Here is a 20,725-nt window from a genome sequence, read left to right as displayed (position 1 = left end):
ATTTTCCTTATGCTATAGTCCATGAGGAGAAGGTTTCCTTGTGTCTACAACCCAAATTCACTCCTAAAGTAGTTTCAGAATTCCACCTTAACCAATTCATTCACTTACCTTTGTTCTTCCCAAAACTGCACGCGGAACAAAAACTCCACTCCCTCGATGTTCGGCGGGCCTTGGCCTTTTACCTGCAAAGAAGAAAACCTATAGCCCAAAAGAATCAGGGGGCATGCTATCTCCACCGAGAGAATCTCCAAATAGATCTCTGGCTGCATTCTACTGTATCACTTTTTGATTCCCCCACTCCCCACCCCTGTGCACTCATGGGATAAGAGCTCATTCCACCTGAGCACAAGCAACAACTGTGGCATCACTTCAGGAGGTACCCTTCCTGGACATCTGTAAAGTGGCCATGTGGTGTTCCGTTCACACATTTGTGAGATATTTTAGCCTGGTGCCAGGACTTCTCTGCTTATGCCTCCTTTGGGATGGTAGTCCTCCATGCAGCTCTACTGGCTGCACCCTTACACTCTCCTCTTACTTAAGTACTGCTTATCAGTCACCCACAGTGGAATATAACAGGGCCATCTCTCAAAGAAGAAGGGCAGGTTACTGACCTGTATCTGGAGATTCTTCAAGATGTGTGGTCCCTATCTATATTCCACTACCTGCCCTCCTTCCACTCTGCTTTGATCTTATCTGATTTGCAGTAGAGAAGGAACTGGAGAGGTGATTTATCCGCCCTGCCTTTTATTCCCTCATATGGAGGCATGTGGTGAACCAGGGTGCATGCGCGGACCAACACACAGTACTTTCAAATTCTCCGGCTCAATGCTCATGGTATGCATGCATTTAATACAGATAGGGACCACACATCTCAAAGAACCCTCCTGAGAAAGGTCTGTAATCTCCCATTCTACTTAGGACCTGTGTATCTTTTTCTGACTAGGGTTTGGTCCTGTCGACGTTGTTTTTGGTTAAATCACATTAGAATTCTGTTCACAACTGAGTTTAAAGCTAATACTAGACAACTGAGTTTAAATCTAATTCTAGGTCTAATTTAATTATACATCCACGTTTTTGTGTAATATAATTAATATATAGAAATATTTGAAATAATATTAAAAGTAGTGGGTTTGAGCTTACCAGTGAATAGTTCACATACAATTATTAGTTTTCCTTAGGCAAGGAATGTGGTTAAACTTACATTAGAGGAGATGCACTAATTCTAGCAAAGGAAACTCTGTTTGTTCATACATTGCATAGAATCAGTATTATCCTAATCTTGTTTAAATGGTAACTGAAACTACAGGACTTTGGACACATTGTCAGATCAGTTTTTCATTTAAGTGAATGTATGGTTGCTTGTAAAATAATTTTATTCATCTAGTTGGATCTTCAAAAGCAAGCTACCCAGAAACATAACTTGTGGATGAAACATCAAAATGACAGCATTTTAATATATTCAGTGTCTGATTTTCAGATTTCTGGTTGTGTTTAATTAGCATTCTGTGAACTCTCAGAGTGTTTCTTTTCAAAGAAAAATTTTCAGAAGATTTAATTTAGGGCTGTCAAGTGATTAAAATTAATCACGATTAATCGCACTGTTTTACAATAATAGAATACCATTTATTTAAATATTTTTGGGTGTTTTCTACATTTTCAAATATATTGATTTCAGTTACAACACAGAATACAAAATGTACAGTAAGTACTCACTTTATATTTATTTTTTATTACAAATATTTGCGCTGTAAAAACAAAAGAAATAGTATTTTTCAATTCACCTCAAACAAGTACTGTAGTGCAATCTCTTTATTATGAAAGTTGAACTTACAAATGTAGAATTATGTACAAAAAATACCTGCATTCAAAAATAAAACAAGGGAAAACTTCAGAGCCTACAAGTCCGCGCAGTCCTACTTCTTGGTCAGCAAGTTTGTTTACATTTTCAGGAGATAATGCTGCCCACTTCTTGTTTACAATGTCACCTGAACGTGAGAACAGGCATTCACATAGCACTGTTGTAGCCGGCATTGCGAGATATTTACATGCTTCAATCACCATTCCAGAGGACATGCGTCCATGCTGATCATGGTGCTCAATAACGATCCAAAGCAGTGTGGACCGACTCATGTTCATTTTCATCATCTGAGTCAGATGCCACCAGCAAAAGTTGATTTTCTTTTTTGGTGGTTTGGGTTCTGTAGTTTCCACACCAGCATGTTGATCTTATAAGACTTCTGAAAGCATGCTCCATACCTCATCCCTCTCAGATTTTGGAAGGCACTTCAGATTCTTAAACTTTGGGTCAAGTGCTGTAGCTATCTTTAGAAATTTCACCTTGGTACCTTCTTTGTGTTTTGTCAAATCTGCAGTGAGTGTTCTTAAAACAAACATCATGTGCTGGGTCATTATTTGAGACTGCTATAACATGAAATATATGGTAGAATGGATGTAAAACGGAGCAGGAGACATCCAATTCTCCCCCAAGGAGTTTAGTCACAGATTTAATTAACACATTATTTTTTTAACAAGCATCATCAGCATGGAAGCATATCCTCTGGACTGGTGGCGGCAGCATGAAGGGGCATATGAATATTTAGCATATCTGGCATGTAAATACTTTGCATTGCTGGCTACAAAAGTGCCATGCCAAGACCTGTTCTCACTTTCAGTTGGCATTGTAAATAAAAGCGGGAAGCATTATCTCCCGTAAATGTAAACAAATTTGTTTGTCTTAGTGATTGGCTGAACAAGAAGTTGGACTGAGTGGACTTGTAGGCTCTAAAGTTTTACATTGGTTTGTTTTTGAGTGTAGTTATGTAACAAAAAAAATAAAATCTACATTTGTAAGTTGCACTTTTGCGATAAAAGAAGAACAGGAGTACTTGTGGCACCTTAGAGACTAACAAATTTATTAGAGCATAAGCTTTCGTGGACTACAGCCCACTTCTTCGGATGCATATAGAATGGAACATATATTGAGGAGATATATATACACACATACAGAGAGCATAAACAGGTGGGAGTTGTCTTACCAACTCTGAGAGGCCAATTAATTAAGAGAAAAAAAACTTTTGAAGTGATAATCAAGCTAGCCGAGTACAGACAGTTTGATAATAAGTGTGAGAGTACTTACAAGGGGAGATAGAGTCAATGTTTGTAATGGCTCAGCCATTCCCAGTCCTTATTCAAACCGGAGTTGATTGTGTCTAGTTTGCATATCAATTCTAGCTCAAAAAAAAAAAAAACTTCAAAAGTTTTTTTTCTCTTAATTAATTGGCCTCTCAGAGTTGGTAAGACAACTCCCACCTGTTTATGCTCTCTGTATGTGTGTATATATATCTCCTCAATATATGTTCCATTCTATATGCATCCGAAGAAGTGGGCTGTAGTCCACGAAAGCTTATGCTCTAATAAATTTGTTAGTCTCTAAGGTGCCACAAGTACTCCTGTTCTTCTTTTTGCGGATACAGACTAACACGGCTGTTACTCTGAAACCTGTCATTTTGCGATAAAGAGATCATACTACAGTATTTGTATGAGGTGAGATGAAAAATACTATTTCTTTTGTTTATCTTTTTTAAAGTGCAAATATTTGTAATAATAATATAAAGTGAGTACTGTACGTTTTGTATTCCGTGTTGTAGTTGAAATCAATATATTTGAAAATGTAGAAAAACATCCAAAAATATTTAATACATTTCAGTTGGTATTCTATTGTTTAACAGTGTGATTAAAACTGTGATTAATCGACAGCCCTAATTTAATTTATCATATGTTAAAGGATGACTCAGGCTTTTGTATTAATCTTATAATGGTATATACTGTATACACAGTCGTAAGTGTATACTGTTATGTCTATGTTTTGCCTTAAAATACCTCTGTCAGATGTTATGACTATTAGTTTGAGGATAAATTTGATTTCATACAGAAATGATAAATTTCAAATTGGATGGAAGAATAAAAGTCTTACTTCAACTTAAAACAATACAGTCAGGTTCTCTTAGAGCCCCGCCCCCCAACACCAACAATCCCCCCATCCTCCATAGTTCATGAGCTAGAATAATAAGTCTTCATAGTTGCTTGAGATGTAATCTCTAAGCAATTTACTTACACCTTTGTATGCCATTATCTTCTTTCTTTGCTTTTAATTATGCACATATGTATCTTCCTTTGTGTGTCCTTACCAAAAATGGATTTCAGAATAAAAATGTCCGAGCTTACATGTTTTGGGTGTGTGTGTGGATGTGTATATGTATGTGTGGGTATGCGTATATATATAATATTGGTGTTAGTATAAAATTGTTTGAACCTTTAAGATTTTATAACTTGTTTGATCCTGGGAATTGCAAAAGAGATATCATTACAGAAGAATGCTGTGTGTGTGTATGTGTATATATATAAATACTTCCTGTTTTTATCAAAGCAGAATTATACAGTATTTTTAGTTTAAGGCAAATGGTTGGACCTTCACTTGTAAAAATGAATTTTGTTTATATTTTGATAACTTATTAAACCTCTGAAACCTTTTTTTATCTTTTTTTATCTAAAAAATAAAATAAAATTACTGTTTGGAAGTTTTAAGAAGTACAAAGATATAAAGCTTGCTCATGTTTTTGAAATTACCTTCTCTACTGTATTAAGGAAACAAATTGCTAATAGATCTTTATAAACTATATACCATCTTTTGATATACAGTTTGCAAGAATTTGCCGCCCCCCCAGTTTTTGCCCCTTTCTTTGGTTTTATGTTAATATCTAGGATTTTTAGTAAGATTTGTGTTGAAATTATGGTAAGAGTGATAGATCTGATACAATATCTTTCAATATCTGATACAGTTTGCTCAAGATTCCTTTGTGCCAGAAACTTACATTTTGGGGAAGTCATACTGTAATTCATATAAGTCTGACTTTCATAAGTTCAAAATTGTTGTGTCCCTAATTCTCCTTGAAAACTAGAGTATAAATTAATATTTGACCACATTTTGTTTAAAAAAAAAAGTTATTACAAGTTTAATTGCAAATTGACTCTGTGTTAATGACTGGTTTGAAAACTTAACAAGTCTGGAAAACGGGTGATGCAGATATCTGGATATAAATCATTGTGTGCTGCAGGAATTATTATCACTAGAACTTGGTAACTAGAAGACTAAAAAGATTTTTGCAGATAGCAATATACTGTGGAGAGAACATAACATAAGAAAGGCCGTACCGGGTCAGACCAAAGGTCCATCTAGCCCAGTATCCTGTCTACCTACAGTGGCCCAGGTGCCCCAGAGGGAGTGAACCTAACAGGCAATGATCAAGTGATCTCTCTCCTGCCATCCATCTCCATCCTCTGACAGACAGAGGCTAGGGACACCATTCCTTACCTGTCCTGGCTAATAGCCATTAATGGACTTAACCACCATGAATTTATCCAGTTCTCTTTTAAACTCTGTTATAGTCCTAGCCTTCACAACCTCCTCAGGTAGTGAGTTCCACAAGTTGACTGTGCGCTGCGTGAAGAAGAACTTCCTTTTATTTGTTTTAAACCTGCTGCCTATTAATTTCATTTGATGACCCCTAGTTCTTGTATTATGGGAATAAGTAAATAACTTTTCCTTATCCACTTTCTCCACATCACTCATGATTTTATATACCTCTATCATATCCCCCCTTAGTCTCCTCTTTTCCAAGCTGAAGAGTCCTAGCCTCTTTAATCTCTCCTCATATGGGACCTGTTCCAAACCCTTAATCATTTTAGTTGCCCTTTTCTGAACCTTTTCTAGTGCCAGTATATCTTTTTTTAGATGAGGAGACCACATCTGTACACAGTATTCGAGATGAGGGCGTACCATCGATTTATATATGGGCAATAATATATTCTCAGTCTTATTCTCTATCCCCTTTTTAATGATTCCTAACATCCTGTTTGCTTTTTTGACCGCCTCTGCACACTGCGTGGACATTTTCAGAGAACTATCCACGATGACTCCAAGATCTTTTTCCTGACTTGTTGTAGCTAAATTAGCCCCCATCATATTGTATGTATAGTTGGGGTTATTTTTTCCAATGTGCATTACTTTACATTTATCCACATTAAATTTCATTTGCCATTTTGTTGCCCAATCACTTAGTTTTGTGAGATCTTTTTGAAGTTCTTCACAGTCTGCTTTGGACTTAACTATCTTTAGCAGTTTAGTATCATCTGCAAACTTTGCCACCTCACTGTTTACCCCTTTCTCCAGATCATTTATGATCTGATTTATGAGAGTGCAATCTATGTCAGATTAGATACTGGAGAAACATGTCAATGTCATCTCTTTTGGGATCATGCCTCTGTAAGGGGCCTACATGAATTAATTATTAATAAACACTAAGGAAATTCACACATTCAGAATATTTAATACACAGGGTAGTACATTTATTTAGCCTACCAAAAAACCACATAGCTAGTAGATAGCTAGGATTTAGAATTTTGATAATGTTATGAAATTTTGAGCTAAAGTTTAAACACCAACCTTAATTCTGCCCTCTCTCCCTCTCCTCCCTCACTCTACATATAACTTCCTGAAATGAGTTTGTCCCTCCCACACCATCCTGTACTATTTTTTTTTTTTTTTGCTAAATCACATAATCCCACCCATTCTGGCCTTTTATCAGTTGAATTCATTTTAACTGACCATATCAAGAGGATGAAGTAGTGGGCAGAGATATGAGGGGATTCTCTTGGCAATATTTGGAGGGTGAATTGGAGCTCTGAGGAGAAAGATTCAAGCTCATGTAGTAAATAGGCAAGATCTCTCTGCCTTATAAATGGACCATAGTAATGGTCAGTGTTATAACAATTAAAAAAAACAAACCCAATTCCTCATTTAAATTTTGAACTCTAATGGTCTATTAACAAAGTCTTAGGTAATGTAAACAAAATTTCAATTCTAACTATACAATCAAAGTTTTTTGCTGTGGAAATTGTGCTATCTGTTTTATTTTTGGAGATGTCATTTATATAAAGTTGGACTGGTGGACATAAAAGAGAGATGATATTTCTTAACTGAAGTTAGCTTTTTTTCCTTTTTCATTCTCTGACGCCATGGATCCATCGATTCAAAGCCTCCTCAAGCCTTCATTATATTTTTTCAGTTTCATTTCCCTGACTCGGTTCTTTTTTTTGACTCTTATAAAGCTACTAATAAATCACTTCTGAGAAGCTATAGTAGGCAGGATAGGATAACTTGGTGGCTTCCCCTAAAATGCCCATCTGTATAATTTTAATTTCATTTTCAATAAAAACTGATTTGCAAAATTACTGGTAGAAGCCTGGCTTTGAGTTTTAGAATGGGTGAAGATTACATATGTCAAAAGATTGGCTTAGTGAAAATAAGTGTTCCAAAAGCCATTTTCTGGTTAAATAAATAAACTTACCTTATCCCTATTACTTACCGAGAATACTAATTATTAGGTTATTCTGTTGATTTAATCAGAAAAATTTCTAATTCTGGATTAGCAAATTTTGAAAAAGCATTTAGTATTAGAATATTTTATGAAAATTATGGTAATGAGACAAATAGTTCTGTACATACCTATGTTTAATATATTTTTGGGGATTAAATAATCTAATTATCCAAAACATTAGCTTTACTATTTATTTCTTGTCACTGCTAACATTTTTATACATAAGAAAAATTACCACACAAAATATTGTTAAAGTTAAATTTTAATTTCTTCTTCCTTTTTCTAACTCTAGAATCAACTTCACACCTTTAATGATGTGTGTAATAATGAATCATTGGTTTCAGACACAGAAACGTAAGTAGGAACATTATTTTGAGTACTTATGTTTAAACACACTAGATAACTGTAAGGCTTCTCATATACAATTTTTTACATTTTAGAGTGTGCGCAGTACGAACATTCTGAGATGCTTCTTAGAAATATCCTCATCAGAGGCTCCATTCAAATTACCTTTTAAATAGAAATTTTAAAAACATTTTTTATATATTTCATGTTTTCTCCTGGCTCTTTTAGAAGATAGTTTTCAAGACAGCTTGTGAGGTTGTACAGGAAAAATACAAATATTGAAGTAATAAAATTATTAATGTTTAGCAGCATAGCAGCCATTTGTCTTTGAAATGCTGTGCAAACATGAATTAATTAATCACACCACTCCTGTAAGATTAGGTAAGTATTATTATCCACATTCTACAGATGTGATAACTGAGATACAGAAATAATATGACTTGCCCAATAACCAGGATTACAATTCAGGAGTTTGTGGCTATTACTCCTACACTTAGTCCTCTACTAGACCATGCTGCCACAGCTGTTTGTTTTTCTTGGAAGTTCTAGTTTGTATATTTCAGATATATTAAGACACAAAATTGTGTATAATTAGACTTTTTTTTTCAACCAGCACCCAGGAAGAGAAGCAAAGTTCACAATGTTTCATGTATGGAATTACTTTCTAATGATTAAATATATATGCTTTATATGCAAATGTAATATGATCTTTGTATCTCTTTGAAACGTTAATGGTTTGTATAGTACGTGGTCAAAATCGCATCTTTGGACATGTGAAGTTAAAATTAGAAACTGGATTCTCCTTAAAATATTTTGCATATTTAAAATCAATAGGTTAACATTAGATGTTAGCAATGATAAGAAATATTGAAGCTTTAAATGTTACTTTATAGGTATATGGATTGTGTGAATAAACCCACATCTAACTGTGAATTTTACAGTTAAATTCCGTAAAACATTTACATTTTACTTGAGCCACACTCTTTAAAAAATATATATATATTCTTCCTTTTTGATGTTTATGTATTTTAAGAATGAGGTAAATTCAGGATCTCTTCCCCACTAACAGTAAAATCCGTTATAATAGTAACACTAACTTGATTTCAGTATGGATATACAGAGTTTATTTGATATTATGTATTATTGTTGTTTCTGTTACAGTAAATACCTACTTACTCTGTTGATGTTGCTAAGGCTTAACACATTACGTTGTATGTCCCACATAAATAGTAACTTTAATGCTTCAAAATCTTTCCTACCAATAGATTGGTGACTATTCAACCCCCACTCCTCAAATGGAGCATTTTCCCTACCACATTATAAACATGTTAAATTTTGGATTTTAAGTTATTTTATCACATCTCTGGTTGAAACCACTGTAGTTAATTTAAAAAAAGAAAAAGAATAAATAATAGTAGTTTTGCTATGCTTTTTGCCCCTCACCTCTGCACAAAATCAAATACCTGAGTAGTTAAAAAACAAACAAACAAACAAAAACAGTTTTGAGATGTAACAATGACCTTTTTCGGTCTAATGCTTACACCATGCTTAGTGTAAACAAAAACTCTGGTTGAAATCCTGATTCCATTGAACTCAGTGAAAATTTTGACATTGATTTCAGAGGGGCCAGGATTGTGCTCCATATGAATGTCCCCAAATGTTCTACCAACCTGCTCCATTCTTGATCTGAAGAAACTTTGTTATTCCTTCGTTGAGCAGAGGACTACCAACTTTATATCAAACTGCGTGAAGCAGACAAATGTCCACGGTAATCTAATGTCTAAGTAATCACTTTTAGCTAAAAAATTTTCCCCATGTCTTTGGACATAGAGTTAATAGGTGAAAATGGGTATGAGTCCATTCTGCTGCCTCACCATCTTCCCTCTGTTAATTTTAAAACAATTTTTATTTTAGTATGTCGGAGAAAATAAAGTGTAAGAGTCATGCTTTTAAAGTAGAGCCATTGCATATCTGCATAATGTATTAATGTAATTTGGGTAGAAATCCATTGGATTGACTGCATTCTTCCGAAGAGTTACATTGAACCAAATTTCTGTAGTTGTACTCACATACTGGTCCAATGGGCGTTCACTTTTCTGTTCCTCAGGAATGATGTTTGTATTTCAAAAAGCTCGATGGTGTGTACAGGAAGAGTGAGTGTTATAAGAACATGGCCGTATTCAGGGCTTGTGCACAATACAAAGATTCTGAGACAGAATTTCACTGCTTTAGGCTGTTTTACTGGTCTGGTATGTCTGCAACTCTCTATTCCCCACTCTTGTTCCTGGCATGCTGAGAGCAGATGAGAGCTCATATGGCTGGCCTCAATTCTGCCCATTTCCTCATCCTCTCTGCTTAGTCCTGTCAGGCCCAAGACCCACCTAGTATCACACACTGGTGTCATCTGCTGGAACACACCATGAATGACACACAATGTATTAAAAATAAAACTTTAATTTTAAAAAGTTAGCAAAAAAACATTTAATAATAAACATAACAAAAAAACTAGCTGTCCAGTTTTCTGTCAAATGAAAAGAATAGAGGAAAAGATCATTAGACTTTTACAGCAGTTAACTCTTCTACTATGTTTAACCTAAGGTACGTCTATACTTACTTCCTGGTCCGGATGTAAGCAATCTTCTGGGATCGATTTATCGCGTCTTGTCTAGACGCGATAAATCGATCCCGGATCGATCCCGGAAGTGCTTGCCGTCGACGCCGGTACTCCAGCTTAGCGAGAGGAGTACGCGGCATCGACTGGGGAGCCTGCCTGCCGCTTCTGGACCCGCGGTAAGTTCGGACTAAGGTACTTCGAATTCAGCTACGTTATTAACGTAGCTGAATTTGCGTACCTTAGTCCGAAGTGGGGGGTTAGTGTGGACCAGGCCTTATTCTTGCTCTAGGAGAATTAGGGAGAAGTATTGTACTTGCGCTTCAAAGGGCCTGATATATTCAGCAAGATGATCTATATTATCTTAAGGCTGAAGGAAATAAGAGCAGTATCTTTTGCTCTGCCCCCTCCCCCCTTCCTTTTGAAAAAAAATTCCTTTATTCAAGTATCAGACTATTCTCAGCAGCAGTCAGGGGGCCAGTTTTGGGTATTACTCTGTTGGCAAACGCATTTTATAGCAGATTGTCATTTTAAAGGACTGCAGCTCAATCAAAAGACCTCTTATTCTGTATCTCTGATAAGAACATAAGAACGGCCATACTGGGTCAGACCAGTGGTCCATCTAGCCCAGTATCCTGTCTTCTGATAGTGGCCAGTGCCAGGTGCTTTAGAGGGATGAACAGAACATGGCAGTTTTGAGTGGTCCAGTCCCGTCTTCTGATAGTTGGAGTTTTAGGGACACTGGGAGCATGGGGTTGCGTCCCTGACCATCTTGGCTAATAGCCATTGATGAACCTATCCTCCATGAACTTACCTGATCCCAATGGTTACTTCATTCTGTTAGAAGCAGTAGTTTTTATGTATTTTTGATGTGTCACCTGTAATTGTGGGTCCAAGCCATTTTTAAATTCTGTTCATCTTTGGGACCACTTATCCCATTTTATTTCTTGCAGCCAGTCCATCACAATGGACTACTCCTGGAAATGTAGAAAATGGCTGACCCCTACAGTTCAGTGTAATATTTTACTCTAATCTCATTTTCCTGTCTCTCTTCAGGGGTTCTTCTAATAAGAAATTGTTGAATGAAGAAGCACTACTCTTATTCAGCTAGAAATAATAAAATGAATGGCAGTGTCTTACAGAGGGAAAAATGTTTATTTCCATTGTTTACTCATTTTAGAGTAAAAAAGGAGGTCTAAGAGCTATTCTGGACCTTTGTAATCTCAACATGTTTACCAGAAGGGGTGACATTTTGCATTGAGTCCCTGGTCATGCTTATTTTTTTCCTGTACTCTTCAGGATGTATTTGGAACTGTCAACCTTTGAGAGTTCTGCTTCTGTATTGTGATACGATGGATTCACAGCAAATATCTGGTTCCTTTTAAGAGCCAACCATTAGTAGCTCAGACTTTTTCTATTTGGGATGGCTATAACATCAGGAGTCCTTACCAAGTGTTTGGCAGTGGTAGATGTCCACTTTCCTCAGCATGGATTGCCCATTTTCCCCTACCCAGACAATCCAAAGGATTTTCTGTTGAGGGTGTGATTTGGCCTTTACATGTCACTTTCTGTCTATTTCTGTAAATAGGACAAAGATCAACTTTCCAGCCCCCAGAGACCTTCTTTATAGACACTACCCTGGCTTCTTTTAGACCATTTTCTAGAGTTACAGAAGGCACTCCTGATGGCAAGATTTCAGTCATTATGGACATTCAGATCTTTTCTCAGACTCTTGTATCTCTTTGACTCTCTTTTCAGGGTTAAAGGATTGGTGCTGACTTAGCATGCTGTGTTGATCAGCTGTGTACTTCGTCAGGTTGCAGTTTTCCTGGGGTCTGTCACAATTTCATTGAGTTAGTGGTCTCTGTCTCACAATGTGCTCATAGGGATGCCATTAATTTAGCCATTCTTGGCTTTTATGATAGAGACAGATTTAGTAGAGTTAAGGATGGGAAAGCCATCTGGGTCACTGTAGAATACATAGGCTATTGAAGTTGAAAGAGACCAGACTGTATATGAGTACCTTGGAATGCTGGTCCTCAGAACTTTGCCATCAATCAGTGGGAAAATGATCAAAGTTTCCATGGATGATGATAACGCTGAAAGTGCCATTTAAACTAGCAAAGGGAAGCTTTCTCTTTTGTCCTCTGGACACTGTTATTGTGTGGGAATGGTGTATCCATAAAGATATTTCCTTTTGCTTGCCACTTGGCAGGCAGTCAAGGAGAATTTAATTGAGAGGGCTCCCCAGGTGTGGTAAACTGATTTGATGGCAATGTCACAAGAGCCCCTCTTTTGTTCTCTGGTTTTGTTAGACTGCCCTTTCAAATGGAAAATAGAGTTCTTCACCTGGTTGCATAGACTGTGGGTCTTTAACACCAGAAGGTTTTGAGAGTTCAGTGGTTGTGAGATGGGTCTTGTTGGAGCCCATGAACCATTGTCCAGGAAAGTATATGGTTGTAACTAGAATTCTTTGAGGGGGTCAACAAACATGTGGACAAGGGTGATTTTCAGAAAGACTTTGAAAAGGTCTCTTATATTGAAAAGGTCTCTTAAGCAAAATAAGCTGTCATGGGATAAGAGGGAAAGTCCTCTCATGGATCAGCAACTGGTTAAACGATAGGGTAAACAAAGGGTAGGAATAAATGGACAGTTTTCAGAATGGAGAGAGGTAAATAGTGATGTCCCCCCAGGGATCTGTACTGGGACCAGTGCTATTCAGCATATTCATAAATGATCTGGAAAAAGGGGTAAATAGTGAGGTGGCAAAATTTGCAGATGATACAAAACTGCTCAAGATAGTTAAGTCCCAAGCAGACTGCAAAGAGGTACAAAGGGATCTCAGAAAGCTTAGTGATTGGGCAACAAAATGGCAGATGAAATTCAATGTTGATAAATGCAAAGTAATGGTCGTCTCATCTCAAAAAAGATATATTGTATTTGGAAAAGGTTCAGACAAGGGCAACAGAAATGATTAGGGGCCTGGAACAGCTTCCATATGAGGAGAGATTAATAAGACTGGGACTTCTCAGCTTGGAAAAGAGAAGACTAAGGGGGTATGATAGAGGTCTATAAAATCATGACTGTTGTGAAAAGTAAAAAGGAAATGTTATTTACTCCCTCTCAGGGCTGGGGGAGGGGCACCTCTCCCCATCTGCACTGCCCTTGATAGCATGCTGTGCGGCCGCGCAGCTTGGAACTTAGCTTCTGATCCTAGATCATATACCTAGAGAACAGTCTCTTGATTGTCTCTTCCTATAGTTACATTGACATTAGTGGCTATTTCAGCTTTTCAGCATCTTATTCAAGGAACTGTCTCATCTATGACAGCATGTGAAATCCAAGCTTTCCTACTAGGCTTTCCTGTTGTACTTTTCACAAACAACATGTAGTGAATGATACATTTCTGAGTTTCATCTAAACATTCTTTTCCCACCAAATCTCATAGAATGCCTGTGGAAGCTAGACTGTATAAATTAGATGTCAGAAGAGCTTTGATTTATTACTTGGACAAAATCAAGCTCTTTTGAAATTTATCTGATTTATTTGTGTTCTTCTGGGAGAAGTCAAAAGGGAGAGCAGTTTCTGTTCTGTTCAAAATGGATAAAACTCTCTGATCCAAACATGTTGTGAGTAGAGTTCCATGACATTTAAGGAATTAGCCATTTTCACAGTAGCCACAGTATTTAATCAAGACTTTTTAAAATGCCTCCAGTTGGTGAAAGTCAAGCTCTTTGTGTTTAAGTCTTTGCTGTTCATCTGCCATCCCAAATGCTAAATCCTAAAAACACTGCTGATATGCCATATTCTTCCCAAATTCTGTTGTTGTAAACATGTCATTTGTAGAATACCATAGTTTGTACAGTTATTTGTGTATTATAGGGAGATAATTCTCCAGAATGTTTATCAAAAGGGGTAATGTCATACTTTTGACTTATTAGCATGAAATGGTGAAAGCTGAAGAAATATTTTTTTAAGATGTTACATGTGAATATGTACTGGAAATTGAGCTATTACTTATTTTATTAATCTTGTCTGAACTGTAATGATATAACATAATCATAGAATGCCTCTAGATTTTTAAAGCATTCTAGAAGAAATAAAATACCAATTACCGGTACACACCTCCTTGCAGTTTAGCTAAAAATTAGATTAAAAATAAACCGTTTTCAATCTAACTTTGAAAATAGATTGAGAGTCAGAGTAGAGAAATAGTGTGGAAGAGAGTTCTAGAATTAAGAGGTATTTTAGTGATAATCATAATACTTTAACATTTATATAGTGCTTTAAAATTTCAAGATATTTTACAAATATTAGCGACATGCAACATCCTAAGGAGAGAAGTGGTAAATGTCCTCCAGTTATCTGAAGTTTATTGGTGTCCCCCAAGAACTTTATATAATCAGAATTGCACTGTCAGATTTCAAGAGCTAGAAACAAAAGAGAACTGTAGAAGAAAATATATATATCAGAAATACAGTATTACAATTTTGCCCTAACTTTTATTTGTGCTCAATGGAATGATCTCATTTTTAAAGTTTCTGGTTGATAAAAGTTGTCTGGTAACAATATTTTGAAACATGGTAATAAGTATAATGGATAAAATGAATTTGTTCAGTTTATGTTAAGGACTATCATTGCAACATTTTTTTCTACATTAAGTTCAAGATAGTGGTCATTTGAAACTGGGAAAGAATGATAGGATGTCTTCTAGTTGAATATCAGACAATCATTTTGGAGAGAATGAGAATTAAATTTGTATAATTTCCAGACAAAAGTGAAACTTTGAACCCTTTGTCTAGAAGAAAATTCCTGCAGATAATGAATAAATAGTGAGAAGCAGTGGACTGATGTGAAGCCTGGGGAACTCCTATACCATGATAGAAGGCAGAATGAGTCAATTGCAAACTTACTCCTTGTACTTACAAAATAAATAAATATACACACAAAAGAAACCCAGAATAGAAAATGGAAAGGACAGTTGTCATGATAATTAGGCACTTACTTCAGACCTTTCACTGTGTTTTCATTTATTATATATGTATAGGCTATTCTGTGGTGCTCATCTGTGAAGCATCTGAGCGCCTCACATTCATTTAATGAACTAATCTTCCATAAAACACCATAAAGTGAAAAGTGTTGTTATCCTCCTTTGACAAATGTTATATTTAAGGAGAGTTTGTTTACACTAGGACTGTAGCAAATGGAGAGAAGTTCAGTTTATGTGCTACAGACAATGACTTTTCTCTTGTACTTATCAGTGTAACCCCACTCAGATTAGTGCAATTAAATCATGATGGAGTTAAATCTAAATCAGGGTTTACATTTACATTTTAATAAATTGTGTTAATTTAATGTGGAAACAAAGATTACATTTATTAATTTACATTTATGTGAGTGTGTCCTTTAACCTTGTTTAATAGAGTGGACCACAGTTTTGCTAACTGGATACTTACTAATCAACAACACCTGAAAGATCATGTGGCAGTAGGGATAGCAACTACCTCAAATGAGTAAAGAAAAAAATAAAATACCTGGAAAAAGATATTTTCTTAAACTGTAGTTAAAGTAGACTATTAACATCATATAAAATAATTTTAGCTGTAGAGTTAACATAATAAATTACAAAATATAGACCATCTATTTTGGCGTGGATGGTTTTACCTTTTTGTGTCAATGAAATATTTGGAAGGGCCTATCAGCTGATTGTATAGCTGGTGAAAGCACAGGATTAGTGTACAAACTATGGCTCATGCCTGTAATTGTGAGGACTCCCTCCTCTGTAATCCAAGAAAACAGAGAATTTCTGTAAATTCTAAGAGAAGAATGATTGTCTGGCTAAGCTAGAAGGAGGACAGGAGACACTGGATGTGGTTTAATTAGGCCACAGCTTTAGTTGTGTACCCAGGAGATAAAAGTATACAGTGCAGATATTTCCATAATCATTTCAATATATACCCAGGACATTTCCATCAGCCTTTACCCATCCTGGTTCCCAGCCAAGCCACTGCCAGGACCTCACCATCGCTCAAATGAGGGTTAATGCGGACTATAAAGGAAGGGGGGGATTGGCCCCCTACCATACCAGTCATAGGAGCCCTGAACCCCCTCCCAGGACCCGCTGCCCCTTCCTGCCTCCGGGACCCCACCCCTACCCAGCCCCCCTGCTCCCAGTCCCCTGACTGCTCTGACCCCTATCCACACCCCCACCCCTTGACAGGCCCCCGGGAACCCCACGCCTATCCAACCCCCCCATTCCCCATCCCCGACCCCTATCCACATCCCCGCCCCCTGACAGGATCCCAGAACCTCTGCCCCATCCAACCGCCCTCTGCTCCCTGTTCCCTGACTGCCCCCAGGGACGCCCCGCCCCTTTCCAGCCCTCCGGCTCCCTTACCATGCTGCTCAGAACAGCATGTCTGGCAGCCGCCCGGCCGGAGCCAGACACACTGCTGCTCTGCTCGGCAGGAGCGCGCAACTCCTGTGCCCAGAGCACTGCCCGTGCGGCAGCATGGCTACTGGGGGGGGGGGGGGGGGACAGCAGGGGAGGGGTTGCGGGAGAGCCTCCCCGGCCGGGAGCTCAAGGGCCGAGCAGGACAGTCCTGCGGGCCGTAGTTTGCCCGCCTCTGGTCTAGCACCTCATAGACATTCAGTCAATAGGGCTAGTGTCTTAGTCAGAAAAAGTCTGTTCTTTTGTCTTAATTGCATCTAGTAAGTCCAGCAATGTTTGTCTAGTACTGATTCTAAAGTATGGTGGATTGATTTAAATTAAAGCAATTTAAATTACTGATTGTAATCATTATTTAAAACACCAAGCAGGAAACCTTGATTTAAATAATCAATTTTAACCTTGTTTTGCATTTGTACTTTTTAGTTATTTTCCTAAAGAGAAGTTGATTCTCATTGGTTGGTAATCATTAAAATATGTTAATTTGCAATGAAATATAGCCTTTAAACGAAATATGATGCCTCTTTTTGCTAACTGGGATTCATTATGTGGATACTCATTTATTTAAGCAGTTACATAGCTTAACATATATTTATTCAGATTCTTAATATTTACATTTTTTATGTTAGAAAAAGGTGAATGACGTATTTCTTACTTATTAGATTAATTTTTCACTTGTGATTTATTTCAAGCTTTATTTGGATGGAAAATTAAATAAAAAATGCACAGAATAAGTATTTTAAATTTTGTTAGTTAAATAAAACTACCTTAAATGTTCTGAATACATAAGAAAAAAATTGCCAAAGCATATTTTGCATTTAAAACTAGCTGATGATATATTAAACAAAGTGTTATCTGTACTTGAACTGATTGTTTCTGGTCATCGTTGTCCTTCAAGTTTTTAAACTAGTAGATCTCATCCTCTCACATTAAGCTTTTATTCATATATTGGAGGAGGAAAACAAGCTTTCTTGCTTTTTCAACTCCCAGTTAGTTTCTTAACTTTGAATGAATTAGGCATTGAACTGAATTAGTTGAATAAACTGAAATGAAGAAAATATTTTTTCTGAACCTTCAGAAGAGGCTAGTGCTGTGAAAAGCTGATTTAGCGCCACAGCAAACTCTGGTTCCTCGTACTGGACCAGAATGAGTGACTAAGTGGCCAGTGGTTCAGTGTTTAACTTTCATTAAAATTTCAGCAGCAAACATACACTGCTTAATATTATTTTTATTTAATGTAATAAATTTATAAATAAATTATAGCACGTTTATGCTTTAACATAGGTTGTTATAATTTCAAATTTAATTTTAAATAGGCTTATTTTAAAAATATTTAATTTAAAAAATGCTATTTAAATAAAATAACCCATTTTTTTATTTGGAAAAAAAAAGATAAATTTTTATCCAACCTGTTCTAAGGAGGATAAATGTTTAAATATTGAGATTCTGATCAGCAGTTTAGCATTAATGGGACCTGATGACTTCTTTTGTGACTATTTATTTAAGACATACCTTAATGTTGAATTCCATCAAAGATTTCTTGGTACAGCTCTTTATTAGTACTCATGTACTCTTTAGGCTTTTATCAGTTCCCAGAATTTACTGAAAGTTACTTTATTTATTTATTGTCCCAGTGACATATCTATATTTGCCCCTACTTTGAAGACTGGCTAGTAGATGCTCCTTTGAGATGACATCTTGCTACAGAGGCTGGGCTGAGAGGAAAATTAATTACTTGATAGCTTCACAACAATTAATACGTATGAGCACTCTTCAGAATATAGAACAGAGATCTCTTGCAGCTCACATCAAGTCCCACCACCTGTTTCTCAAGGAGTAAAATCATACAGCCAATGGAAGTGGGGCCAGGGATGAGGTGCTTGGGGTGGAGGAGGAGGCTCTGGGCTGGGGCTGAGGGTTTCGGAGTGTGGGAGGGGGTTCTGAGATGGGGCAGGGGGTTGAGGTACGGGGATGTGTGAGGGCTCTGGCTGTGGGGTGGTGCTGGGGATGAGGGGATCGGGGTGTTCTGGGCTGGGGCTGAGTGGTTTGGAGGGCAGAAAGGGGCTCTGGGCTGGTGTAGGGTGTTGGGTTGCGGGGGGTTGTGAGAGCTCTGGCTGGGGGTATGGGATCTGGGGTGGGGCTGGGGATGAGGGGTTTGGGATGCAGGAGGGTGCTCCTGTCTGGGATCAGGGGGTTCGGAGGGCGGGAGGGGGATCAGGGCTGAGGCAGGGCATTGGGGACCAGAAGGGGGTCAGGGGTGTAGGCCCTGGGTGGCGCTTACTTCAAGCAGCTCCCAGAAGCAGCTGCATGTTCCCCTCTCCGGCTCCTATACAGAGGCGCAGCCAGGAGGCTCTGCGCTGTCCTGTCCGCAAGCACCATATTGGCCACGGTTCCTGGCCAGTGGGAGCTGCAGGGGTGGTGCTTGGGGCTGGGGCAGTGTGTGGAGCCCCCTGGCTGCCACTGCGCATAGGAGCTGGAGCGGGGACAGTGCCCACTGCTTCCCCGGAGCTGCGCGGAGGCTAGCAGGGAGCCTGCCAGTCCCTCTATGCCGCCAACCGGACAGGCAATGTCCTGGTCAGCAGTGCTGACTGGAGCCTCCAGGATCCCTTTTCGACCGGGTGTTCCGGTTGAAAACCAGACACCTGGTCACTCTTTAGCTGATAGCTGAGGGGTTAGTCAGTAGATTATGATATCTTGTAATCCGTTACTTTTCATATATTACTTTAGGTGATGGGACATTGTGTTCTCCAAAGGGTATAAGGCTGGTGCGTGTTTTTTTCCCTAGGTCCTGGAATTACTACGTGAAAGGAAAGAGAAGGGCAGGCATTGAGCACCTATTACAAATAGGTTTTGGTGGCGAAGGTCTGTTGAGGCTTATCATTAGTGACTGGGTTTTTCAGAATAGTTAGGGAATTGACAGCCAGCGCTAGGAAATTAAACTTTACTTGCAGGCTTAGCTCCATGCTGTGCAGACTCTGCCTCCCTCCTTTTTGAGCCTGTGGACTCTTGTTTCCTTACTCTGGGTGATCATCCGGACTGGAGATGTTGAGGCTATAGTAGTGGCCATGAGTGCCTTTCACCCAGATTCCTGTAGTCCACCCCTGTGCACAACCCTTTTACCTGGGTTGTGTGCAGGGAACAGGATTTTACCCTAACAGCACATCAACTACAGTCTGTGCTCTGAACACCAAAATTGTCACACATTGATCCTGATGCCAAAATCTTGGCAAAGAAATTGGTCCATCTGCTTGTGTGGGAGGAACAAGGATATATGTGTTAGTTTCCAGACTGGCGGGAACTCAGTTTTTAGTTAGGAAAATTCAGTCCCCTTATCTCGTTCTATCTGACAGTTTATTTTTTTGATTGGCTGTTGGCAGAGATCCATTCTGTTATGGATGAAACTAAAATGTGATTTTGAAAGTGTCTAAATACCGTGCATGTGTAATTAACTAGGTGCATCGTCATGTAAATAACACAGACTTTAAAAACTGTGTGAATTGCTATTTCAGCAAGTTTTGATGAAAAGGGAAAGTTTAAAAATTGCTCCCCTAGAAAAGTAATTTATATAACTCCTACTTTTGAAAATACTTGTCAATACCAGCTGAACACATTTCAGATTCAAAAATAGTTTTCTTATAATTGTGAATATACAAATAAAATTGAGTAAAAGAACACTGTATTAGGGAAATGATTTAATATGCAATATAGACAAATAAAGAATTTATATACATATCAATACTCTTTTTCATATGTAGGTCCATTGCAAAAGAGCTTGCAGACTGGCTTATCAGCAACAATGTGGTTGAGCATATTTTTGGACCAAATTTACATATTGAGGTTTGTGTAAAATAATCTGATTTTTGCTGTATTTATGGAGGAGTAATT

At 37.8% G+C, this 20,725-nt stretch overlaps 1 protein-coding gene across 22 annotated transcripts in view; it reads left to right on the top strand.

The window, feature by feature from the left end:
- The window catches only part of USP34 (ubiquitin specific peptidase 34), a 280,867-nt gene that overhangs the window by 58,416 nt on the left and 201,726 nt on the right, over positions 1 to 20,725 (top strand). For all 22 annotated transcript variants that reach the window (XR_010599944.1, XM_042857217.2, XM_065589647.1 and 19 more), the window contains 2 exons: positions 7,729 to 7,790; positions 20,596 to 20,677. Coding sequence is in view for 21 of the 22 variants with exons in the window: in XM_042857217.2 (XP_042713151.2) it covers positions 7,729 to 7,790; positions 20,596 to 20,677 (144 nt within the window). In the remaining variant the exon portion in view is untranslated. The remainder of the gene's footprint in view (positions 1 to 7,728; positions 7,791 to 20,595; positions 20,678 to 20,725) is intronic.

Source organism: Chrysemys picta, chromosome 3, assembly GCF_011386835.1.
Source record: "Chrysemys picta bellii isolate R12L10 chromosome 3, ASM1138683v2, whole genome shotgun sequence".
Classification (NCBI taxonomy): domain Eukaryota; kingdom Metazoa; phylum Chordata; order Testudines; family Emydidae; genus Chrysemys; species Chrysemys picta.
This window is presented reverse-complemented; position numbering and strand designations above follow the sequence as displayed.